The following is a 27,661-nucleotide window of genomic DNA, read 5'->3' on the forward strand; positions in this document are numbered from 1 at the left end:
GAGAAATTTATGTTACACAAAGGCCTATTATGATTTGAGTTATGAAAAAAAAGGCAGAACGTTGCCATTTCATTAAAATTGCATGGTACAAAATGGCATTGATTTCTACTGTATATGCATATGCAATGTGATGTAGGCATATATCCAAATATATTGTTATTATCTTATTTTAATTTGGGGGAGGGATCAGTCTCACCAAGCCGCCCAAATACTGATGACATCTTAACATTATTTTTTGGTCTTAATCATTTTTCTTACAGAACGAGAGAAACCAAATTATGATGACAAGTCTGTGGGTGAGACAGGTAAGGTAACCATGGTAACGATAAACACATGTTTTTGAGTGTCAAAGAATAGACGTAACTCATTCTTAGGCCATTTTGAAATTTGGATGTCAAAATACTATTTACATCCATAGATTCTGAAAATAATAAAAGCAATTAAACGACATATTGCAGAAAAAAATAACGCGTCCCAACATTTCAATTAAGTGTATTTTATTTGCTGATATTGAAATATGATATATATAGTGTGTGTTTTAGTGTTGAGAAATTAAAAAACACGTAATTCATTTTTTGATCATTTTGAGATTTTGGAATGAAAATAATGAATAAAATATCCATACATATTCTAGAAATTATAATCAAACTGCCTTTTATCCACTGCCCAAAGCGGAATAACACGTCATCACATTTTACTTTGGAATACTAACATTTTTTTTCTGACAAATATGCCACAAGTCTCAAGTCTAAAATCCTCAAAGTTCATATCAATTTTGTACGGCCCACCCTGTACTCCACAAGTTAAAGACACGATATCGATATAATCGGGTTATGAAAGAAGAGATATGACGATAATCACCCTTAATTTACCTAACCTATAATTTTTGTTTTATCTTTTATTTCATCTACTTGAAAGTGGTATGGGGCTGCATGGGCACAAAGCTGCAAGTATTACTATCCGGGATTGCTTTGTTGGACATGACTGCACGGGCCAACTAAGATGAACTTGACCTTGCCATAATTGAGGGCAATGTCATACTCTTAAAATGTTTGGCAACATACTGTCCACACAACAGTTGGTTGAAAAAAAATATCCAACTCTGGGTGGTTTTCAACCAATACTGTGTAGTTTACACCCAAAGCACACATTACGCAGTGCCTCTTTCCATGCGAGGTGCCACAATTGGGCAGGGGCGACCGCCCGTGTGATTTTCTTTTTTCATATTACAGACAAATAAAAAGGAAGAATGGAAGGGCAATAAACGATGAAGGGCATTGAAGAAAAGACTGGATCATCGGATTTTATAATAACCCAATTTCATCATTGAGCAAAGAAGACATTTAAATCTAAAAAAAAAATTACGTCACCTTGTTTTCTGCCCCAATCAAAATAACCTGAAGCCCCGCCCCCGAGTCATTCATTTCGAGTCTCAAGCGACACCACTCCATAATGTCATTTCCACTCCATAAAACCATATCCACTTCATAATGTCAACACTACTCCATTACGTGGAACAGCAGAAACGTGTTTTTTTTTTTTTATATCTCTTTCTTTTAAATAAAACATGCAGTCACGCACCCTCACTCTCAAAAGTACACGTGCATGCACACAATATTAATTCATTACCTTTCTTTATATTTCACTGTTGCCTTCGCATCCCTCCCGGAATAACTGATGGCTCAATATAGATTCTGTATTAATGTCAAAATGGCGTGTATACTCTGATAGAGAAAAAAAATAAAAATAGTCTGAACGTGAATATCATCTGTCCACACAACAAAAATTGGTTAAAGTGATTGGTTAACATTGGTTTGACTTTAAAAAAATCTGAGCTAGAAGGTCACACTTGTCACCTGTGTCTGTGATATGTTACAAAAGTGAAGCCCAGAAAAAATTGCGTTCGAAAATAATTATTTAGTGCTTTAAAAATTGAAATACAAAGTGACCGAAAACACCATCTTAATTTCATCCCATACACTTATGTGTACTATTTAGGCGTCTATAAGACGCCTATTTACAAAATCGGGGTTTGCCTTGTAGTTTTAGCTTTTCATTCTCAATAATGGTTGTTTTCAGGGTTTATTAGTTCTAATACATGCACTTGTACACATGTTTCATCTTGGTTTGAGAATTTTTTAAATCGGCTGCTCACAAAGTTAAACAATACCTTTAAAACAATTCTCCAACTCTGGGTAGTTTTCCACCAATACTGTGTAGTTTTGGCTTATTTGTCCTTATTTCTTCAGCGATGGGAAGATTATCGTCTTGTTTGGGACCCAGCAGACTACGGTAACATCACCATGGTTCATATCCCGATCTTTCTCCTCTGGAAACCAGACATCGTCCTCTATAACAAGTAAGTATTCTCATAAGTTCATAAGTTCATTTTATTTGTCTTCCAACTGTGAGTTTGAATACATGACAAACATATAAGTGTGTATGAAACAATGAGCAGAGAACATGATAAAACAGGTATATATAAAACAGAGTATGCAGAAAACATTGTTTTTAAATACATTATACAGCTTAAGACAGAAAAGAAATAATTTAAAAGGAAGACGAGGAGACCTAAGTGAAGCAATGCTTGTAAATTAAGGTTCCTCATTATGAATTCAAAGAACCTTGGATAAACAACAAAGAAATGGCAACTTAATATAATATGATAACTAAAGAGAGAGGAGGGGAGAGAAGAGGGACACATTTATGTACAAAGGGACAAAAAAGGGGACATGAGGACAGAGACCAGCCAGGCCCGGGAAAGGGGGGATGTTAAGTATTGATAATTTAGCATTAACTGATAAATAACACACGTAAAATAGGCTTTACGAATCACTTCCATAGTTACTCAGTAAATAAGATTTCAATTTTCGTTTAAACACTGTAGAACTGACAGCATGTGTAATGTCAGGGTCAAGTGCATTCCAAAACCTGGGTCCACTTTGGATGGTTCATTGAGATGGAGGGAAAAATAGCCTTTAGGCCTATAATAAACAAAATAATAATGATGATGATGATGATGTTGTGATGATGATGATGATGATGATGAAAATACAATAATGATAAGAATAAAAAGAATGATAATAATAATGTATTCATTATGATAATATAACAATGAATATAGCAATGAAAATGATAAATAGTATCAACTTATTATAGTTCATACGGCGCAGATCCGACGGTACTGCGCTATTCAGTGTAAAAGCTCCTGATATGCTTGTATTATTAAAAAATGTGCTTTAAAGCACATTTTTCGTGTAATATGGGTGATGATATCCAATTCCATGTGAAAGCATATATAGACATTAAAGGATCGCCAATAAATGTGCTATACATAATTATTATTATTATGCTAATATAAGTTGTTGACTTTTCACATCAAACTCTATTCAGTGTTGGAGGTTCTTACGCTATTGAGAAGTTGACAGTGACTCAGGTCTACCCCAACGGTACCGTGGACTGGTTCCCTCCCGCCGTCTACAGAAGCTCTTGCCCTATCAACATCCACAACTTCCCCTTCGATGAACAGCGGTGCCCCCTGAAATTCGGATCCTGGACCCATGATTATAGCAAGATTGACCTGCAACCCATCTCGGAGTTCGTGGGTCTCGAGCGGTTTTGGGAAAACCAGGAATGGGACATAGCCGAGACACCAATCGAGAGGCACAAACTCCAGTATCCTTGTTGTGACACCGACACTTTTGTTGACCTGACCTTTACCTTCGTCTTGCACCGGAAGTCGTTGTTTTACGTCGTGACCTTTGTACTACCGTGCATCATGATTGCGTTTCTCACCATCTTCGTCTTCTACGTGCCGTCCAATTGTGGAGAGAAGGTAAAGATGTGGACGGACATGATAGAACTACCCCTTGACCCTGTTCAGTGAGAACTGTAGTTTCCACGGGCCGGGGACCATCCAGTGTCAGTAGGGATCGGGGTACTTCAGAATGAGGACTCGTTTACAATGGGCCTTTTTTTTGTTAAAATAATTATTTATTTTCTTCCATTTCCACAAGATATAAATTTACCATATAATCTATACAAAATCATTTATCATAAAAGGCTGTAAATATATAAAAGATTTGTTAATAGAAAAGGGCATAATTCCCTAAAAGCAGAAAGCATGTGGCGGGATAGGCCTATGCCTGTAACACAAATACAATACCAATACAAAACGAGAAAGGAGGTATAGGGCTCGGATAGGGCAGGAAGAAGAAAGGCAAGGGAAGGGCATAATGCTAAATCAATTCATTCATCATCATTCTAATTACTCATCAATCAATGCCTTTATGCATTTTCTATCTGTACATTATTTTTCACCCTCCAATGAGTATCTAGACGCCAAAGACCACCCAAGTCCGTGACCCAGTCATCCGTGACATATCATGCAAAAAGTTGCACCAGTAGGCCTAGATTGAGTTTCATTACACAACACCAGAGATTTCATTCCATATCTTATAAATCACAAGCCATATGGTTACACTTTTTTTAATTTTCAATTGGCTGAACATACGATCATCGCCGTTCGTTGCACTTAATAAATTATGTGTCAAGAAACGTACACTGCATGTCAAGCTAGTCTTTGGCCCTACTTCATACAAACGTTTAACGAATCATTAGGTGGCATTTTTTATTTCATGTCATGCCCATTGCGACATGGCTCCGGTATTTGATAGAGGACCAGAATCGGCCATTGGTCTCTTTTCCTTAAATGTTCATTTCGATGGATTATCATTTTCATATGGTTGTAGCAATCAGACATTTAAAAGCAATTTCATATGAAATGTTATACCATTAAGAGTGCTTTTACCACCCTATATGTTCAATAAGTTCTATGATAACCTAACTGAATGTTACTTCCGCACTTCATCGTGTTCATGGCAAACTAAAGTGGTTTTTTTTTCATTCTCCATAGCCGAAAATACACGAGGCATTTTATGATATTCTTCCTATGAAAACGGAAGATAACATTATCTTTAAATGTTATTTTTCACCATTAGGTAACGCTTTGCATCTCCATCCTCCTCGCCCTCATCGTGTTCCTGCTCCTGATCGCCGAAATGATCCCGACGACCTCGGGTTCGATTCCGCTCATCGGCATCTATCTCCTCTTCTCCATGGCCATGGTCAGCGTGTCCATCACCGTCACCGTCATCATCATCAATCTCTTCCACCGGTCCGCACTGACACACACCATGCCAAAGTGGGTCAAGACGGTTTTCATCGATACCCTGCCACCGTACCTTCACATGAAGAGGCCGGAGAACTACAAGTCATTCTATCCCCAAGCTGATCAACAGGAAGTGGACCACAGCAACAATGTCCACCTCACAAGAATGGTATGACCCAGACAACTTCATCAAGAAATTACAACTTCATCAAGAAATGACAATTTCTGGCTCTAGTTTAATCGTTTTGGAAAGAATATAAAAAGTAGGCAACAAAAGTGGTACCAAACAACAAAATTTGTGGCAGCCCTTCTAAAACTTGTAGAACCTTGGATGATAAACATAGATAAAGAATCAGGTCAGCAGCTTAAAGAAAATGGATACATAAACTTATACCAATACCTTATATTATCACAAATCTTAAAGAACAAAAACAGTGAATACCACCATAATTTATGATGGTGTCTTTTTTAAGGCATAATGATCAATCAAGAATGGTAAGCTCTCCATGTCTTCAGAATTCTGTTTCATTCCAGATTCCATTCCAACAGAACGATCATTTTCATTAGATACATAAACATAATGTCTTACATAATTGCAAATCTTCAAGACCAAGAACAGTGGATACCACAGTAGGTGGTGTCTTTTTAAAATGCAAAATGATCGATCATTTTGGAGGTTCATTACCTCTGAATTATATTTCATCCTATCTACAGATGTACGGTCGAAACTCGGATACTGAGCGACAATGCTTCAACCGTCATCACCCATACCTCAGGGGAGGCTGCGGCACCGGGTCGGACGGGCTCCCCAACCTGCACAACCTCGGTATGGACAACGAGTGGCAAACACACGGTCACGAGACCGAGGAAGAGATGCTGATGGATGCCAACATCGACATCAAGAGATTGAGGGACAACGGGAAGACACCAGCTCGGCTCAAAGAAGGACTCGAGTATCTTAATTACATAGTAGAGAGGACCAAAGACGCCGATAAAGACCACAAGGTGCTTGACCGATTCTTCATTTTTTTTGCCTTGTACATTGTGGTCATTATTCATATCACAGATACAGTCAAGCGGGCGACGAAATCGATTCCAGACCTACCAAAATCTGTTACCTATTTTTATTGGTTTATTTCCAATTCGTCTAATGCCAATTCGTCAAATTGCCAACTCGTCTACTAACATTCGGTCTACCATCATTTCGTCCACTATCCACATGGTCTAATAAATGCCATTTCGTCCACTCACCATTTCGTATAATAACCAGTTGGTCCAATAGCCATTTAGTCCATATACCATTTTGACTAAGCGTTAATTGTGCAAAATGAATGAAAATAAAATGGATACTAGACCAACTGGTCATTAGACGAAATGTTCATAGACGAAATGGTGATTAGACGAAGTGATTGTACCAACTGGTTATTGGACCAAATGGTTGTTAGACGAAATGTTGATGGACGGAATGGCATTAGACTAAATGAAAGTAGACCATGTGGTGAGTGGACAAGTTGGCAGAAGACGAATTGGCAATTTTCCATTTCATTTCCCATTTTTACCACGTACCATCGGTCGGTTTGGAGTCGGTTTCGTTGGCGTGACTGATTGGAGCATTATGCATCGCACAGACATGGCGCCACAAAGTCTCAGAAACGCTCCTCACAACCAGTTGATTGATTTATTTATTAATTGATTGATAACGAATTTTATTTCAACGTAAATGGGATATGACGTGACGAAAACAAGTCAAAAGGAGCTTTTAAAATGAACTTTCTGTCTAAATAAAAGGTCAATCAATCTATTCAAATTTTTACCAAAGGGTACGTACTTGATGAAAAAAAATCCTTAAAAAATATATTTTGTCAAGATCTATAGAATATAATTGTTCAATGACAATTACTTTGCCTCTCTATCGAAGTATCCATGTAAACTATAGCAGATTTACTTTAGAGTGTATAGAATACTGGATATGGCAGGTCTCTGGTCGAGTGCCCGTCTCATAATTGTCTTGGGTTAGATCGATCCCCGGTCGTATATTTTTACCTCCTAGCTTGGCGTTTAGCATTTCAAATTATTATGGTTGTTGGACATAGACGGGTCAATATACGACCAAAAATAGCCTTACCCGGAACAAATTGCAACAAATGATTTTTCAACAGTATTTTGTACTATTTGACCTAAGGAATAACATACTAAAAATCTACCAAAATCCGCATCCGGGAAAGTTGTTATTTTCAAGATGGCGTCCAAGATAGCCGCCATTCACTGAAAATTGATACAACTGACACATTATCCACCCTAGAATCCTATTTCGTTCTATATTCCATGATCTGGGGCACAAAAGTTGATTTAGGCAAGAAAGAATTATAAGCCCTCCAGTGTACCAGGCAAATCCAAGATGGCGCCCAAAATGGCTGCCGTGGGCTGAAAATCCACAATTCATCTAAATTTGAAACATTGAAACAAGTTACAAGGACAGCCAGTGGTCTGGTGTGTCCAAAAACCCAAGATTGCTTCCAAAAACGGAGTTTAAAATGGCTGTTGATAATTAAAATGGACATAGTTCATTTCATATCCGCCTGGGACATAATGATTTTGGTGTCTAGACCACGATTTCAATGGTCAAATAAGACATTGGGACAAGTTACAAGGACAGTCAGTGGTCCAGTATGTTCAAAAATCCAAGATGGCTTCCAAAAATGGAGTCGAAAACTGCTGTTGCTACTTAAAAAACCCGACATAGTTTGCTCAATGTCCAGAAATATGATTTTTTTTTTGGTCTATACCATGGTTAAATGGGTCAAATAATACATTGGGACAAGTTACAAGGAAAGTCAGTGGGCTGGTATGTGCAAAAATCCTCGATGGATTCTAAAAATTGATTCTGAAATGGCTGCTTATACTTAAAGCGACATAGCTCATTTCATTTTGGACTGGGATATGTGATTTCGATGTCTAAACCACTGGTTTCAAGGGTCAAAAAATATATTAGGATAAGTTACAAGGACAGTCAATGGTCTGGTATGTCCAAAAATCGAAGATGGTGTCCAAAAATTGGTCTTAAAAATATGCTGCTGATACTTAAAACGGACAAAGCTCATTTCATATCGGCCTGGAAAGGTGATTTTGGTGTCTAAATCACTAGTTTCAAGGATCAATTAATACATTAGGGCAAGTTACAAGGACAGTCAGTGGCCTGGTCGGTCAAAAAACCTAAGTTGGCTTCCAAAACTTGATTCTAAAATGGCTGTTGATACTTAAAAGTGGCATAGCTCGTTTTAAATCAGCCTGTGAGATATGATTTCGGTGTCTAAACTATGGTTTCAAAGGTCAAATAATAAATTAGGACAAGACAATGGAAGTCAGTGGCTTAGTATGTCCAAAATTACAAGATGGCTTCCAAAAATGGAGTAAAAAATGTCTGATGTTACTTACATAAGGACATAGTTTGTTTAACATCTGTCTGGGGAATATGAGTTTGGTGTTAAAAGCATGGTTTAAAAGGTTCAAGTAATACACTAGGGTAAGTTACAAGACCAGTCAGTTGTCTGTATGTTAAAAAAATCCAAGATTACTTCAAAAAATGGGGTGTAAATTGACTGTTGCTGTTTAAAAGTATGCATAGTTTATTATAAATACACCTTGGAGGTATGATTTTGCTGTCTATACTAGAGTTTACAGGGTCAAGCAATACATTGGGATAAGTTCAAAGGACAGTCAGGTGTCAGGTATGTCCAAAAATCAAAGATGGCTTTAAAAATGGGGGTCTTAAAGACTGCTGTTACTTAAAAGTGGATGTAGAACATTATAAATACACCTTGGGGATATTATTTTGGTGTCTACACTAGGGTTTAAAGGGCCAAACAATACTTTGGGACTGGTTACCATGATATGCAGCAATCCATTTTGCCTTGAAATCCAAGTTGGCTTAAGAATTGGTTCTAAAGTGACTACCGTTACATAAAATATCTACCTGTTAGAAATAATCTTGATGCCAACACTAAAATGCATGGAGACAAGTTATCACATTCTTTCATGAGTTGGTAACAGCACCCATTTTGATGAAATTTTAGAATCCATCATGGATTCTTTGACAAAATGGGGTACTAACCATCCTTGTTACTTTTCTGAATGTATTATTTGACCCTTCATATCACAATTTGGACACCAACATTATTTCTTGCAGATGAATATTGTAGAACTCTGACCACTATTGAATGATATGAGTCGTTTAAGATTCCTTTTTTAAAAACCCTCTTGTGTTTTAGGCAAACTGGACAACTGCATATCAATGTAACCAGTCCAAACGTATTATTTTAATCATGAAACCATAGTGTGGACACCGAAATCATATCTCCTAGGTGGATTTTAAAGGAACTATGTCCATTTTTAAAGTAACAGCAGTCATTTTAGACTCCGATTTTTGGAAGCTTTCTTAGATTTTCGACATACTGGACCACTGACTGTCCTTGTAACTAATTTTCTGCCTTTTGGAACCATGATATAGGCAACAAAATCATATACCCTTGACGAATAAAACATAACTATGTCCATTTTTAAATACCATCGCGGCTAATTGATACTATTATTTAAGCCACCGTGGACTTTTGGACATACTTGACCACCAAACGTCCTTGTAACCTATCCCAATTTATTATTTGAACCATTTAACCATGGTATAGGCACAAAAATCATATTCCCGGATATTTAACAAACTATGTTGGTTTTTTTTAAGTAGCAACAGCATTTTTTACTCCATTTTTGGAAGCCATCTTGGATTTTTTTAACATACCGGACCACTGACTGTCCTTGTAACTTGTCACAATGTATTATTTGACCATTGAAACCATGGTCTAGACATCAAAATCATATCTCTCAGGTGGATGTGATATGAGCTATGTCCATTTTAAGGATAAACAGCCATTTTAAACTCAATTTTTGGAAGCCATCTTGTATTTTTCGACACACCAGACCACTGGCTGCCCTTGTAACTTGTCCCGACGTACTACTTCATCATTAAAACAATCGAATGGAAACCAAATTAAAGCCACTTAAGTAAGTAATAGATGAATTGTGGATTTTTTAGACTACGGCAACCATTTTGGGCGCCATCTTGGATTTTCCTGGTACCCTGGAGTGCTAATATTCACTCTAACTTGTATAAATAAATTATTTTACCCATTGGATCATGGAATATGAATCCAAATAGGATTCTAGGGTGGATAATGAGTGAGTTATATCCATGTTTAGTGAATGACGGCCATCTTGGACGCCATCTTAAAAATAACCACTTTCCCGGATGCGGATTTTGGTAGATTTTTAGTATGTTATTCCTGAGGTCAAATAGTACAAAATACCGTTGAAAAATCATTTGTTGCAATTTGTTCCGGGTCAAACCATATATTGACCCGTCTTACACGTTTGGAGAGAAGTTTTAAAACCGAAATGGCTACTTGCATGAAACGTTATTTATCACTATATCATGTATATAGGCCTATTTGACGTCCTGATTGATGGTCAACTCTAGTCTATCCATTTACCGTATTCCCTTGTAAAGCAAGCCTTTGGCTTGAATAGGATTAACCTGCTTTTTTATAAAGAAATCGAGAATTAAAAAATGAATTAAATAAATGAACAATTAACATTTTCACGACACGCAAAGAAAGTCTCCTTCCTCCAGTTTGGCTGGAGTATTAGTATTCCTACTTACTGACATTTATGACACTTATATAGATTCTGTCGTTACAATTACTTCTTTAATGAATTCTCTTTTGCTTTTTACATGCATATTTTACATTGTTCATACAATATTGTCAATGTGTATGAATCATAGTGCAGAAAAAAACATTTTTGTCTCGTCTGTGTATCAAAAGCAAGAAATAGGCGCCCATTTTCCGACGGCGGCGGCGGCGACAGCGTCGTCAACATTGACTTATAAACTAAGGTTAAGTTTTCGAAATGTCATAACTTTTGAAATTATAAAAATTTATTTCATTAACCTGGGACTTAAGAGTAACCAAGTATTACTAATCATCTTCCATGAGTGTTGGGTCGCATGATCAAGGTCAGAGGTCATTTAGGGACAGGGTCAACGAACTTTGTCCATGTTGTGGTATCAACATCAAAACCTAAACCAATGTCGTGATTTTGAATTTTGAAGATAATATGGAAAGTACAGTGTCATACTGCATAAAACTTACATATTGTTGTTATCAGGTATTGGCAAATAGGTGATTGAAATTTAAGGTCATTGGGAAAGGGTCAAAGGTCATTTGAGGTCAACGAACTTAGTATTTTATTAACAAATTCATGTTTATTGTAAAAATTGTTGATTTGATATAAACTATTTAATCTTCCTAAATGATTTGTATTAGGTTCAAGCAGAATGGCATTACGTCGCTATGGTGATTGATCGTATATTTCTCTGGGTTTACATCGTTATCGTTCTGGTTGGGAGTATGGGAATCTTCCTCTATTCGCCGTTGCTATGGGAGACCAGTGATGCTCACATACCAGTCCCTTGGGAGAAACCTATCGAAGTCAACAGAACAGAATATCTCGCTTCACTGTAAGTATATATATAAATATTTGATAAAACGAGAAACATTTGATAACACAGTGATTCAGTATAAAATTTTTAACAGACATACAAAATGGGTCAAAATAGCGTCACTATTAAAGCAGAAGTTTTTTTAAGCAAAATTAATTACTCAGTGTCCCATAAGTGGAATTGTATAGCTTCTGTGTAAAACTAGATTTTACTCCGTCAATTCGAAAAATATCAGTCCCGAAATTCCATCTCAAATTTCATGTGTTACTAACAGGATATCAGAATATTATTCATATACCAATAGAAAAGTACAATGTGGTTATATCATGATGGCAAGATATTTGCGATTGGTGAATTGATGTAATTTTGTGAGGCGAAATGTGTCAAAACTGTTCTTATTCACACAATTTCATACCGATCCAACTGGCGAAGTAGTCTAAGCAAAGGTAGATAGCTTGTTTATGTTAAAAACAGGTTGATATCTTTCGTTTCATTTCAATAAATTCCGTTTTGATGATTTTTTTACTGGTGTCAATTTCAGGAAATATAGCTTGGATTTGTTTTATTGAAATAGGGGCTGTCAAAGTGACGCAAGACTAAAGAGTAGCTTAAAGACAATATTTTGACTTTCACTGACCCAATTTCGAAATGTCATATTGCAGATTCACAATACAAGCAGTCCTTGTCAAAAGCTCGCTCAGAAGGAAGAAGTATTTTTAACAATGAGGAAGAAAAAGTGGAAGAAGATGAAGAAGAAATAGAAGCAGAAAAAAAAGAAACAGAAGAAGAAGAGGAAGGAGAAGAAAGAAGGAGAAGAAGATGAAGAAGAAGAAGTAGAAGAAGAATAGAAGAGGAGGAAAATAGAAAAGAAAAGAAGAAGAAGATGAAAGAGAATATGATGATGATGATGGAGAAGAAACAAAAGAAGAAGAGGAGGTGGATGACGAAGAAGGAGAAAAAAGAAGAATAATGAAATCCTTTTTTAAATCAAGACGAAACACTGCGAATAAATTATGAACCAGCATGCTGTTTTAAATCATTGTATTGATTATCTGGTTAGTTCCAAACGCAAACTTGATGATAACTAACAATGCATTTGTTCTTTTATACTTCCTGCAGGGGAAAGATGTGAGGAGTCTAAAAGAGCACTTTAATCCATTTCTGGTCTCTTGCGTCAGTCAACAACATCGCAGACAAGTGGTGCTATGAACGATATCGAATATTTCTTCACAACTTCTTGCCAGAAAAAAAGAGGGAATCGCCTTAATAACATTTTTGTCTGACATGACCAATTATAATTGTTAACGACATAAAGTTTTCATCAGTTTTCATTGCTTTCTCATAATTAATTTTGTATACGAGGCTGATAGGAAGAATTTGTTGTAAAAAGATATACTTCTTGATTTTTTTCCCTTTTATTTTTGTTATCAAGTGGTCAACCAACTGGCGATAAATGTGCGTTAATATGTATTCTGTGTTTTTTGTTCCTATGATTTTAAAGTATCGTGATATTAAGTGGTTTAGCTTATAGGTTCATATCCATCATCCATATTGACATTCGTCACATGGGAGAAATATTGTGATGTTAATATAAGGCCTATAAAGGAGGAGCAGCACCTTAGGAGAGGGGTTACCGTTCCCTATATTAAAACAGGGGAAGAAGGCGGGGAAATATAGAGTATCGAAAACAGTGAGAGATGGGTCGTGTTAATTTACAATGCCCCAATCTTTGTTTTGCTCCTCCCCCATATCAAAAATACCTTGGCGCCATCACTGTGTACAAATATTCCTAAATTACCCAGTCATAATTATCGAGGATTTGACATTCTGAAGTGGTATCATTCACTCAAAAAAGATGAAAGTTTATGTTACTTAAATAATAAAGATTGTGTGTGCCTATTCACATTTTTATTGCCTATATACATGCAGAGCATGTCGACAGTACATTTTTATTTTCGACTTTTTATGTGACTACAAGCTCAGAGTGAGAGGGAGCATTTAAATTCAAAGGCACACTTTCTTGAACGTTAATGTGGGAAATATTACGTTCGTATATATAAACGGGCTTTGTTAAAGTTTGTCATGCTTGTAAACAGTGTATGAAATGTGCCAGCATAAATTATTTTTTAGTTTTTGTCACCACTGAATCTTAATTAGTAGATAAGGAATAGAATATATTGTTCAGTTTTCTGTTTTGAAATTTGTCAATAGTTATTTATTATGATGCATATTCCGACGATCCTCAAAAGTTGGGTCAAATCTTGCCAATGCATTTTAAGATTTCCTCCCTATTTTACTTTCCATGTCAATGGAAGGACTTGTCATCAATATTGATAATAGCATTGATGTATAACAGCTTTCTTTGGTTGGGATGCCCAGAAAATATTTGACTTTAGTTGTCTTTCTTGAGCAAGTAGATTTACTTTCAGGAAAATGTGTTTAAAATTAATTTTGCAATAAAGCGAAAGCAATCCGGGTATTGATTCTTGGCTTAATGCTCTTGTTCAGTGTTGGGCCGGGGGGCATATCAGGCCTTGCCTCCCTTTTGGGAGCCATTAAATTATTTGTTATGGGGAAAATGTCGTGCATACGCAAGTGAAGACTTTTTTTTTTGCTTGTCAAATTTCTTTCTGGACAAAAATGCCCCCCCCCCCGCGGCAAATCCTGGATCCGGCCCTGCTCTTGGCATGTTAGTATTGAATGTGGAAGATAAAACTTCGTGCTCCTTAGACATGTTAGAAATATCGACGAAAATAAGACACCATTATACCTCCCTGGATTTATTTTACAACATGAATAATTTATTAGCACAAGCTACATTCAAAATGTAAACAAATGATAAAAGATTATGCTGAATGATTACTGCTGTGTCTACAAGTTATGGATTTTTGTAGGTGATGTGAATTATACTCTGTAGAATAAAGAATGAAATATATTGTGAACTTTCGTAGAATAATATTTTCTGTTAGAATATGAAAGATTGCGACCTTGTTTTGTTACAATAGAAGGAGACGAGAATTCTGATGATAACTGATATCACGGTCATGGAGATGATCATGATGATACTGATGATGATAATGATGATGACCATGATGATGATGATGATGATGACTATGATACTGATGATTATGATGATGATGGTTATGATTATACGATGAAGATGATAATGACTAAGTTGATGGGTATGACGATGAGGAGGAGGATGATGATGCTGCTGTTGATGATGACGATGATGATTATGATGACGACGATGATGATGATGATGCCGACGATGAAGATGATGATGACCAAGGAGATAAGTATGACAATGACGATGATAATGTTGATGATGAAGATAAGATTGACGGTGATTAAGTAAACAAAAATGAAAACGTGTGATGATGACGGTGATGATGTCGATGATGAAGATGACAATGATGATGGATGGTTCACCATTATGATAATAATGATGGAGATCACTACGATGTTGTTGATGACGATGGAATCGAATACAGAGCATGGGTGATGACGATATAGCGGCGGAGATGCCCATATATTAAGAGGGCTCAGAAATGTTTTGTTTTGATCATTTTTATCATAAAAATAAGAATGATAACGACCACGGCGACGATGCTGATGAAAACGACGATAATTATGATAGCGAAGAAGGTGATGGCGATCACGACGCGGCTGTCAAATGAATGTTCGTCAAGACCAGAGAATGGCTCTAAACAAATCGAAATAATTATATTGTGGAGTTGCTTGATTTGCAACACACTCAATAAGGGAATAAGGTTAGTGGAAGAGCAATTTCGCGACCAAGATAAAATACGTTTCACTTGCTGGGCAATGTGGAATAATGTGGGAAATGGCACCTTTTTAATAGAGTTTTTAGCAAGTGTGGTTTACTATTTTGGTTTCGTGAATAAAGTAATGAATTATTACGTTTAGACTTTGATATGTTTTGAGTTTTCGCAGTTTGCCTTTACTATTCACCATTGAGTGACGTTTTTGTCATTGTGTCGGAAATAAAAATACTGCTTGAACAACATGTAGGCTTGCATAAGGTATACTGACACAGCATGCACCAAACATATATATTTACACGAAAGGCGTGACTCTTTTTAGCAGCCAATCAGCTCATGATTGGCATGGCCCATTTTTTTATGTGAGCATGATAGGGTGAGGGGTTTTTAAGATTTTGCTTGATCATCAACTTTAAAGTACGCCATGTCTTCCCCCCCAAAAAAAAAAAGAAGAAGAAAAAAAGGGTTTCATGACCAAGAAAAATAAGGAAAATAAGGAAAAGGAAAGGATCGTTTACGCATATCATGTCAAAACCATTACCTAAATTTAGAATGTATTAAGGTCCAAAAATTGCTCCATCTGCAATATCTGGCCCTTCAAATCTGTTGGAGCAGTACTACGCCAATACATCACCGTCATCATCATCATCATCACCACTATCATCGTCATCACCATCATCATCATCATCACCACTATCATCGTCATCACCATCATCGTCATCATCATCATTGTCGTCGTCATCATGAACATCATCCTTATCAAAACATTCTGCAATGGGTAAGCACTGCTTTAGGGGAAAATACTCATTTGATACATCCCGATCCCCCAACAACTTACACCTTGGGAGCGTTTCATGGAAAGACTAGTTGGACGTTTAATGCTTTTTAGCCAGTCAATAGCGAGTCTTCACTCAGCGATGCGGAATGAACTACAACGCAGTAAATGCATCGGAAATACAAGTCAAAGCACAATGAAGTCTTTGTCGAGGGTCTGTGAATCGGAACAGTATTGTTTTGTCCGACGTTCTAGAGCTGAGGAAAAATCGCAAATATGTCGTTTGTCCAGAGTCACGGACGACACTGCTGTTTCGATTCACCCTACCCTCGAATAAGACTTCATTGTCATGAAGGGCATTTAACAATACGTTCTGTACGTTCCAAAAAGCGTCTACGTAGATGTTGTAAAAACCATCAGACATCAAGCTGATGTTCATAAAAAGAGAAAGATTCTATCAACAGGCCTACCAAGGAAGGTTTGTCAAAAGACCAATAAGAGAATAACATTTAGGGGGTCTTAATAATGTTTATCGTCATATGCAAGCAGCTCCCCAATATGTAATTTTTTTTCTTATAAGTTTAAGAATTGAAATTTTCTTTTAGTTCATTACTACAAATATTTTTCTCGTAGAAGCGTGTATGAATGTGTGTGTAATGAGTAACAGGTGACATCACTTTAAAGTTTCTGGAAAAAAAGCACTTTATGGAATGTATATCACATGACATATAGGGTTGCTCACGTGACTACAAAATTTCAAAATAATTTTTAAAAATCCATAACTCCTTAACAAAATGACATAAAGGTGACACAATTTTCTCATCATTATTGATATATTTGCAATTGAATAATAGGGGCACTATTTAGTTACGCAATCCAGACTTCTTGTTTTGACGATCTCCTCTTTTTCCTTTTCTTGCCCCCCTATTTGAAACATCATATTGGTGGTAAACTCCCCCTCCCCACGTGTGATGCTGCCCATAAGCGCGAATAGGAACAGCCAGATGAGAAAAAAAAATAAAACAAGAGTTTCAGTTCAATTAAAATGGAAATAGACAGTATCATGAACGGACATAATGAGGCCATTTTTATGACATAAATGTAATGCAGAGAGGCAAAATATGTCCAATTTGTTCCTAATCACTCTCATGGTATATTATATTATCATACAATAATATAGCTGGTACAATAAATCTATTCGCAATTTACACCGAATTTGCAATATATTATGTGTAATCTTTATTCAGAAGAAATACAGTGTATCTTTAAGATACCAAACATTTTGAAAAGAATCCTTTCTCAGCTTCATTGGAAAGTTCACAAAATTCGTGGATGGTAAGTCTAAATTACAGCGTAAAGAGGCCACTATCTTCATGAAAGAATGGCAAAGTCTCTTCACCGATGGCCCATCAGGAAGAAGTATGGTTAAGCTGTTGGTACTGTTGAGCATGACTTTAAAGGTCAAGTCCACCTCAGGAAAATGCTGACTTGAATAAATAAAGAAAAATCAAACTAGTATAGTGCTGAAAATTTCATCAAAATCGGATGTAAAATAAGAAAGTTATGACATTTTAAAATTTCGCTTATTTTTCACAAAACAGTGATATGCACAACTAGGTGGGTCAGTCGATGATGTCCATCACTCACTATTTCTTTTGTTTTTTATTGTTTGGATTATACAATATTTCATTTTTTATAGATTTGACAATAAGGAGCAACTTGACTGAAACATATAGTATTAAACAATGATGATGCCACATGTTCAGGGAGGAATTAATCGTTGTATCACTTGCCAATGAGGAGAAAAGTAGAATATTTCATATTTGACATAATAAAATACAAAAGAAATAGTGAGTGGATGACGTCATAGTCTCCTCATTTGCATACCAGCCAGGATGTGCATATAACTGTTTTGTGAAATTAAGCGAAACTTTAAAATGTCATAACTTTCTTATTTTACATCCGATTTTGATGACATTTTCAGTGTTATGCTTGTTGGATTTTTCTCTTTTTATTCAAATCAACTTCTTGTTGGGGTGGACTTGTCCTTTAAGTACAAGTATAGTATGCTCGACCATGCTAAATATGATCTGTGTCAGATTAAAATTCCTCTTGGTAGCAAACACTTCAATGTAAAGTTTATCACTTGTCCAAACTTAATCAGGGTTTATAGGAATTCACTCCAACTTTGTTACAATCACAAGCGGTATCCTTGGGGACCACTGACCAGTGTCACATTTAATACAAGAGCATGTTTCAGTCGTTCATAAAGTCATACGTGCAACGGATGAATGGCTTTAAAATGAAACATCCAAAGAAACTCCAACAGACATTTCATTCAATAATTGTAGTTTTCTACAATGAATCTGTATTGATACAGTACAGAAACATGTATGACCACTGCATTTCTGATTGTTGTTATACAGTGTGTCTCAGAAAGAAAAAAAAACGAAACAAAGAATTATAACTTAATCACAAATACAAGGTCAAGGTTTTGCGATGAAAATGGTTTATCATACAGAAATCCACATCACTATAATCTTATAAAACATGCTGTAATCAGGGCTTGACCTTAGCAGTGGCCCGGGGCAAATAAAATGAGAGTCGGGCCACCAAAATTATGCAAATACCAACACTTGGTGGCCCTGTTGGGTTACCAAAGTTTTCATAAATTGTAGTGTTTTCGGTTTTTAGGGCCACTAAATTTGCTTTGCGGGCCACCAAAATATGATATTGATGATTTTGATGGACCAATCCGGCCACCAAGAAAAAATGTTAGTGTGGAGCCTTGCTGTAATATACATCATGTTTGCTCAGGTATTATACACAACTGTTACCTTGAAATAGACAAAATGTTTGAACTGTTCCAAAAGTACCATGTGGGTGTAATTCGCCATCACAGATGTGTATTATTTGTTTACTAATACTATCAAAGTATGTCGCTCAAAAATTGAATGGTAGTCTTAATAAGGTGTATCATTTAACATAAACATCAATTCAATCTGATGATTAACTCATTTAACTGTGATCCCCACATGCTTTGTATAGGGACCACCTGATTAAAGTGTATAACAGGTTAAATGTAATGAAAAAAAGTTTTTATTTTCCCCCTAACGCTCTCATTCAGATATTTTCAGTCAATAATCAATTCCGGGGGAAAAAAACAACGAATACAGAATTACAATTTACTTTCTTTTCTCTAAAAAGAGTTTATAGTTTTAAAACATAAATAGATGTACATATGACAAATGAATACTGTCACACAACATGTGCAAGTGAAAGAAGATGCTCACAAATACAACACATACAAATACATTCTCCTGAAGACGTCAAGAACACACTTGTCGAAACGTCGAGTTCAACAAATTGCCCAAGAAAGATACATGGTGTACAGTGAAACCTACTACACCATTCTTCACCATGGAAACCTTCAGAAGTTACAATACAACATACAATAACGTCACCCAGTCACTAGGCAAATCACATGAACATACATACTTGTTGTACACACTACCATGTACAATGTATTGCCATGTAAAATTATAACGTTAAGTTAAATCTTTACCATCCACGCAACTTCAATAAAACTGATCAGAATCCATTTGCAATGGTTCTTGAACAGGATATTGCAAGTGCACATTAAGGCGACCGCACACCTTATGATTGGTCTGCGATCCGATTTCAGAATAAAATGTAGTAGAATTTGATGCTAACTTTGAGACTTGGAATATCTTACTGTGTAATGTTCTAAATCATCGCACGAATACCTATGTTCAAATCTGTGACTATGCTATCATCCTTATTAGAATAAAAGCGAATTGAATATCTAGTCGTAATGACGTCATAGCAGTCGCACGATTGGCTACGATTTGAAACTAATTTGGCCTTTACTCCGAAATAAAGGCTTGCAATCTTTCAAAATGGTTATGTAAGCATTTTTTCAATTAATTTAAACCTCAAATAAAATGATATGTTCTATTCACATTTTCAGAAACTGAGCAAAATGCGATTTGTTCCAAAATCTGATCGGGAACAGTCGTAAGGTGTGCGGTGGCCATTACATTCATAATTGATGTATTTTAGAAGCAATCAGGGTAGATAGATTTGGGTAAATGTAATTTGGGTCTTTCTTCAGCAAAATATACTCACTTCAAAATGATTTAGATAATTATCACTCTGTTTCACTTCCATTTGTAACAATTGATGCAGAAATATAAACTAGCTGAGAATTATATAGCTTTAATTCGTATCTTGGTTTTTCTTTAAGTTCTCCTCAAATTCCAACATTAAGCAATTGTAAGGGGGGGTGTTTTCTTTTTATTTAGTCATACAGATTATATGCTTAAAGCAAGATATTCTAGTAACAACCGCATTACGACATACACGGCCAACTAGATGTGCATATTGCAAGACTACATGCAAGTAGCTACAATTCATGTCTAGGATTATTCCCTATATCTTGAAAATTTGTTGCAATACCCAATGAAAGTAGTGAAAATACATATACTGTAAAAGAAAATAGGACAATCTGTAAGTTTCCAAATCACAACAATACCTGGCACAAATTTTCCTACAAAGTTTGAGAATATTTAACATCCCCATTAACATGTACTGTGCACACAAAAATTAGTATAGTCTAGTTTAAAACCCTATTGAATACCACTGTAAGTGTATAAACATGGAATTAAAATTATGAGGATTTTTTAATTGATTTATATGTACATACAGATTACTAACCAGTAAACACTGACATGTACATAAAAAGCCACAATAACTACTTCTCCAGTTAAAAATACACTCACATTTAAAATGTAATAGTTTATCTCTTATCTAAGTTCTATTTGTCATGTATTTCTCATGATTGGTAAAAAAATGAATCCACTTGTCAATTTATTCATCTCAAGTTTATAAACTGCAAGCAGAATAATCTTCCTCTTAATGCCTCTCTATAAGACAGAAAAAATAATTATTTTCAATTCAGACTTAAAAAGCGTCAGAGAAAAAATATTTACATCATCAAGGTGATCAGTATGAGGGGTTGACATGCAGAAGGACATAACTCGACACTTGAGGAATGTTACAGCATTTCTTTCATTCCGACTTTCACAATTAAAAGGTGCTCTTTTTTAATCATGAGCTTAATGAGACTCTTAGATTCATTTAATTTGAGTAATTGATATATTTCTTGATAGAAAACTTAACAAAATTACTTTTCTATAAATGTATTTCACATTTACTCTAACGCATTCCTTTTTTTTTAGTAAAGGCCTTCTGCTTGTCAACTCACTGTTGATTTTTTGTATATTCTTCATGGTCCAACACTACACATCAAAATTATACACACCTATCAAAGCATTGCAAAATCACAAAACTTATATCCCAAACAGATACATTTCTGATGTGTAACCATGATTTCAAGATTTCAAGGCAGAAGAAAATGGAAGATTTGACATCATAATTCACAATTTGAATACATCAAATATGTATGGCAAGAAAACATTAAACAATCAAATGAATCGGGCTTGATACGAATACATACTTCTCGAAAGGAAGAATTTTGAGCTAAAATTATGAAAAACCATTTCAAGGTTATGGTTACCTTCATAGAGAAAATAGTTGACCAATTATTCAGATAAATGTCAACCACTTGAGAGGTACATGTAGGATGTACCACACTGCAAACGCCTACTATGTTTGTTTTGACAGTGCAGGTATATAAATCTTCACATAAATGATTGGTTGATATTTCAGACCTGTGAAAATGTGCATGCAGTTCCAAGGTATTGTCTGCGATTATACTGCAATCAGTAAAGCAAAAATCATGTCAGTAAGTACATTTGATATGTATTAATTAAGAAAGCTTTCTTACTTTAAGCACTGTGATCATGAATAAAGCTGCTAGCTCGGGTAGGAAATGTTTTTGCTTTTGTTAGAAGTGAAAATGATTTAGTCTGTGTGTAATGGGGAGTGATTAGGTGACCTAAGAGAACTATCGGCACCGTAAGGCTTGTCAATGGCCAAAGTCTCGATCTCTGCGGACAGGGAATATTCTCTTCTCACTGCATCCTGGGGGGTAATGGGGGGCAAGATAGAGGGTACAGGCTTCACTTCAACCTCCCTCCCTTGGGTGTCCACATGGGCGATAAAGGCGGTAACATCCCGCACCCCCTCGCATCCCCTGCTCCTCAAGACGGGGTTCGCTGTCTTCGGGGGCGGTCCGATGCGGCGAAAGCGGCTGAACATGTGAGATTGCACTTGACTTGGTTGGGGAATGTTGGCATCGTTGCGTAAGCAGTTCACGGGATGTACCCCTTTGACGGGACCATTTCCGGTGCGAATATTATATCGCCGGGTCCTGGGAGGGGCCGGGTCTTTGGGAGGCGCAGGGCTCTGATTCCTCTCTGGATCACTCCTAACGTGTTCTACTGTTGGTTTAATTTCTTTCCGTTTGAGCTGATGAAGCTGGGTAGTCAGGTAGGCAATCGTACCGGAGCGCTGCTCCAGCTCTGCCGTCAAAGTCAAAATCTTTTGCTGCCTTTGGGCAAGGTCGTCTTGAAATATTTTCTCTCTCACCTTCATCTGCTGTTCTAGTTCATTCAACCTATCATGGTTGGTGTCTCTATCTGTTTTTAATTGGTTGCATTCTTTCTCCTTCTCGCCCAGTTTCGCCGTTAAAGCCTCAATCTCACTCTTGTATTTCTCTGTGAAAGAAAATGGAAAACATGAACAGTAATAATAACAATAATTGTACATAATTTATATTGCGCAATTTCTACATGTATAAATACTCAACTGCGCATTACAATATTCAAAATGTAAAACAGTTAACAAAATAAATACACAAAAGTACGATTAATTTATAATTAAGAGGGGAGCCTACTGTCTCTACAAATTTTATACCAAAAAGTCACTTATTTATTGAAACTCTCTTAAAAAAGGCAGGTTTTTAGCTTAGTTTTGAACAAGGTAATAGATAATGCGCTTCTTATTGAGGAAGGGAGACTATTTCAGCGTTCGGGTGCAGCACTAACAAAGGCACGATCACCTAGTGTAATCTTTATTTCTAAAGGTGGGTGACTGAGGACTGAGGAGCATGGTGTCATGAGAACTCTGAAGTCTGTAAGACTGGGTGGGTGATTTCAAAGTTAGGAGTATCACCGAGATAATAAGGAGACATGCCATGCAGTATCTTAAATGTGAACAGCATAATTTTGAATTTAATTTGCTGACATACAGAAAGCCAGTGCAGATCATGAAGTAGGGGTATATTTACAGTACATCTGTCTTAGTTTTGAGTTGATGCTTCATGGATTAGGAGCTTACATTTTTGAAATCATCTTTAAATTCAATTTAGCATTACCTGATTACCTTTCACATGTGTACAAAATCAAAATAATATTTAACATTAACATCTTAGTATTTTGTAAAATTTTCTATTCTGATGTGACACTTGATAACCCTTCCAGGTTTGTCCAAGACTTACTGAACAAGGACTTAAATTTTCAAACCAAAAATTTCGTTTGAGATTTGATGCTGATGCAGCCAATGCAGTGCCTACCTGTGTGTCTCACTTCTGCTATGCAGACAACAGCAAAAAGAAAATCAACACACATCGTGTTAATGTAAGATAAGATATTTTTCTTTCTTTCCTGTACATAAATGTGTTACAATTTTTGTAGATCTTATTCTTAACCAACAGTGGCATGGGCAAAAATGCATGCATGCACTGTCTAACAGTATTACAAAAATAACTCAAGAAAAAAACCAAAAACAAGACCGCCTTTGGGCATGCATACCTTCATCGACATCATCACTTTTCATGGCAAGTTCAAAGTTGAGTTCAGCACATTTCTTCTGCAGCTTGTGGAGTTCCTGGTGGAGGGCCTGGAGTGTCTTTGCATGCTCCTGCTGCATGAAGAGAATCGAGCTCTCTGCATTCCTCAGCTTTACCTCCACCGGAGCAGCCATTCTTTATTCTCCCTACAGAATATAAACAAATGATAGTAGTTCAAATATTCAGATAGCTCTTGCAAAACATACATGTACATGTTATGTATGTATGCAGTGGAGTATGAGGCAAGGGGAGCATGCCCCCAAGCAGTACAAGGGAAAATAAAAAACAAAAGGGGGGAAATTGTAGATACTTAAATTAATCATCTAGAAGGCCTTGGTATGGACGCCTTATTTTAAAATGCCCCTCTCATATTGGCCTTTTATGTGTGCCATAATAACTTTGCAATTAACTTGTAAGTGTGAAGGTCACAGCCTTATGACCCCACTTCAAGTCAGCATGCACTTGTCAATCTTGAATAGAAATTTGAGATTGAGATACCAGCGAAACCTGTGAAATCCTTTGTCCTACTTATAATATAATATTTCCATCCAGCGATTTTAACACTACATTATTAGGAACTTGCTGTCTATTCGGTCATTTAGGTAATTATGTTTTTAGTTGACTTTGCGGAAACTAGTATGAGATTTTTTATTGAATATCACCTTCATATTTATTCATAAAAATATCTGACAAATATCGTCGCTCCATCATACATGTACCAGTGCCAGCTCCAAAAGCTGTTAGACTAGTAGAGTACTGGCAATCATTAATTTCAAATTTAAAAATAGTTTTTATTGGAGGAAACATTTAGTATGTTATGGAGGTCTACATCAAGTTACGGTACGTAAAATCATAACTATGAAGGGGGGCATGTCTGTGCACCCAACAACAATAACATTAATCATGATTTTTCTTTAATTTCAAGATAATTTTCAGTTGATAATGGTCATTATTATGAGTAAGTATGCCAAACATCTCATAAAATTTGAGAGCAATATATGACTTTCTTGGAAAAAACCTCGGCTGGTCATTTTCAGATTGAACAAAACAATTAACTTTACACATGATTCTGGGATTTCTATGTAAAAGGCTACATTTTGAGGCCGTCTCATGAAATTCTTTATTTTTCCACCATTTTGAGTTGGATTTTTCATTAATATCTTTCTATGTTCTGCATGTGTAATGTCTGTGGTTGTCATGCATCTTTTTTTGCTAGATTCCCCTAGAATCGACAGATACGCGTACATGCATAGAGAAGGAGCCCTGTGGCTGTGTTTGTTATGTACATGTAGGAAGGGGGGTTGGGTGTCCAGACACATTTTTGAAGCCCTTTTTTGTCTTTGGATTAGTACACTAAAAATTTGAATTCAATAGTTGTACCAGTACATGTAAGCATCTTCTCTTTTGTTCTCTATAATATTTCCTAACATTTTTATTAAAAATTTATGAAACTTCGCTTGTAAATTTTTCCAAATGACTTTCTAAAATTGATCGTCCGGACACACAACAACTGGGTATACTGTATTCCATTTCCATTTTTTTGTCATGACTGCCCAAGCAAGTCCATGTTCTATGCGATGGCAATGCAAATGGAACAGAATCGGTCAATAATAAATTATATGGTAAGGTCCCCCAAGTCTGCGCAGTACCTCATGTCTGCGCATAGACGTAGACCTACCACGTATATGCGCGATTCGCAACGACCACAACCTTTAGTACACATGCAATACATTATTTTACATAGGCCTAGTTGTTCTTTATAAAATCCAACTCAAAATGGTGGGAAAATATGGAATTTTAGGCATTCCATGTGACGGCCTCCAAATGCAGCCTAAGTTTAGTTTCTCATCAAAATCCCAGAATCGTGTGTAGTCGACTCTATTATTAGTGAATGGATGCGCAGACATACTAAAATTACTATAGCCATAGGGCACCATATTTTTGTTCAATTTGAAAATGACTGGCCAAGGTTTTTTCCAACTGAATCCAAGAAAATCATATAGATTCTAGGCCTAATAATAACATGAATAATTGTAATAAAACTAATATCTCATCTAACGTTAGATCCATTTTTCTTAAATTTTTAAGAATTTTTTGGCACATGCACACGAATTAAAATGAGGAACATTCTCAGCTAACACAGTAACAGTTTTTGTGAAATAAAATGAAATTCATGTTTAATCTCAACCTCAAGTTAAATTGTTAGGTGAGCAGACAGACATGCCCCCCCCCCTTTCAATTTCATAAGCATAATTCATACTCCAAAACTGAGAGTGAGACTGAGGCCTGAGACAGTCTGACTCTGAGTCAGGCAAAATTAAAAATCAACGAATTTTAGGAGTCGTAAATAGGCAAAATTTCAACTTATTAAAGCAAAAAATTAGCTGTTACTTACTAAAATCTTACGAAGAATGTATCGGACATTTCAAACATGGACAAAGGAATCGATGTAGGTGAAGATCCAGCTGGTTAAGATACGTTGTCACGTCTATTCCGTTTTCTGTGGTAGTGTTTACATCAGCGGCGGCCATATACGGATCGATATACGGTACCCTCTTCTCGCCGGCCTGCGCTTCCCTGAGCTGAGCCGTGCTATGCTGGCTGGGCTGCTGCCTCTGGCTGCTGCAGTAGCTACGTAATTGGTATGTGGCCGGAGCTCCCGTCGCCAACAACAAAACAATACAAAGAAAAAAATTATTGCAAGGCTCTCTTTCACCAATAGTTAAATATTTGGAAATAATATAACCCAATATATATATCTAAAGTATAATTATCTTTAAAAAATATATTTTTTACATTATTTAATTTTCAAAAATATTTAAGTACAGTTGCTATTAAATATAATTAAATTTGCAGTGACATTTACTGAGGATTATGCATAGAGATGTATACTAACTACGCTAGAGTGCGGAGTCGCCATAGGCGCGCGTACTTAACGTCTGTGATTGTGTGGAGCGTGGCGGCCATTGCTCGATAGGTATAGATTCGCAAAAGTACCCGGATGTACCCATAGCTCGTGCGTTGTAACGCTGTGAAAAGGGGTGCCGTCTCCGGCCTTTATCTTGAAGAAAAGAACACAACCTCATAAAAATCGAAAATATGAATGACAAATTGCATCTCATTACACTATTAGAGTGATTACATGGGGATTATGCTATTAATTTGGCATTTTAAAAACCTGATTTCTCGGGATGAAATTCTAAATAATTTGCACTTACCTGTCCGTTTATAGGCCTGTAATAGATAACAATGTTGATATACTATCATATAAACAATCATATAAAAATAAAAACATACAGCGGACATTAATAGAAAGATTGACAATTAATTCAAAAGACTGCAGTGAATATATATTAGCCCTTCTCTGGATTTCCCTACCTTTAACTGCATCGTCCTCCTTCCATCCTTCCCACATATACGTCCTTTGATTCTATGTTTATGTTGGATATAATTTTGTAATTTCTATATAGGCCTACATGATATGTAACTTGCTTTAATTTGTATGAAATATAGGCCTATCATTTTTATATATTAAGTTGTACAATAA

At 36.2% G+C, this 27,661-nt stretch overlaps 2 protein-coding genes across 2 annotated transcripts; one reads left to right on the forward strand and one right to left on the reverse strand.

Moving 5' to 3' along the window:
* Positions 1-265: 265 nt before the first annotated feature.
* Positions 266-14,662, forward strand: LOC129281039 (neuronal acetylcholine receptor subunit alpha-3-like). The gene is made up of 7 exons (XM_064115541.1): positions 266-305; positions 2,250-2,359; positions 3,394-3,835; positions 5,001-5,339; positions 5,885-6,175; positions 11,545-11,738; positions 12,840-14,662. Exons 1-7 carry the CDS (start codon positions 279-281, stop codon positions 12,850-12,852), a joined length of 1,416 nt encoding a protein of 471 aa, XP_063971611.1. The 5' UTR covers positions 266-278; the 3' UTR covers positions 12,853-14,662.
* Positions 14,663-17,495: 2,833 nt separating this feature from the next.
* On the reverse strand, positions 17,496-26,818 carry LOC129254358 (coiled-coil domain-containing protein 92-like). The gene is made up of 3 exons (XM_054892819.2): positions 26,510-26,818; positions 24,077-24,260; positions 17,496-22,981 (listed from the first exon to the last, which is right to left on the reverse strand). The coding sequence occupies exons 2-3, from the start codon at positions 24,246-24,248 to the stop codon at positions 22,227-22,229; spliced, it is 927 nt and encodes a 308-aa protein (XP_054748794.2). The 5' UTR covers positions 24,249-24,260; positions 26,510-26,818; the 3' UTR covers positions 17,496-22,226.
* Positions 26,819-27,661: the final 843 nt, after the last annotated feature.

Source organism: Lytechinus pictus, chromosome 2 (assembly GCF_037042905.1).
Source record: "Lytechinus pictus isolate F3 Inbred chromosome 2, Lp3.0, whole genome shotgun sequence".
In the NCBI taxonomy this organism is placed as follows: Eukaryota; Metazoa; Echinodermata; class Echinoidea; order Temnopleuroida; family Toxopneustidae; genus Lytechinus; species Lytechinus pictus.

Bases quoted from the DNA above. Each gene is read 5' to 3' on its own strand.
- LOC129281039 (XM_064115541.1), top strand. From the start codon at position 279: ATGATGACAAGTCTGTGGGTGAGACAG. The intron at 2,360-3,393 runs GTAAGTATTCTC...AACTCTATTCAG, and splicing joins GACATCGTCCTCTATAACAA to TGTTGGAGGTTCTTACGCTA. The intron at 6,176-11,544 runs GTGCTTGACCGA...GATTTGTATTAG, and splicing joins ACGCCGATAAAGACCACAAG to GTTCAAGCAGAATGGCATTA.
- LOC129254358 (XM_054892819.2), bottom strand. From the start codon at position 24,248: ATGGCTGCTCCGGTGGAGGTAAAGCTGAGGAATGCAGAGAGCTCGATT. The intron at 22,982-24,076 runs GTATGCATGCCC...TTTCTTTCACAG, and splicing joins AAGTGATGATGTCGATGAAG to AGAAATACAAGAGTGAGATT.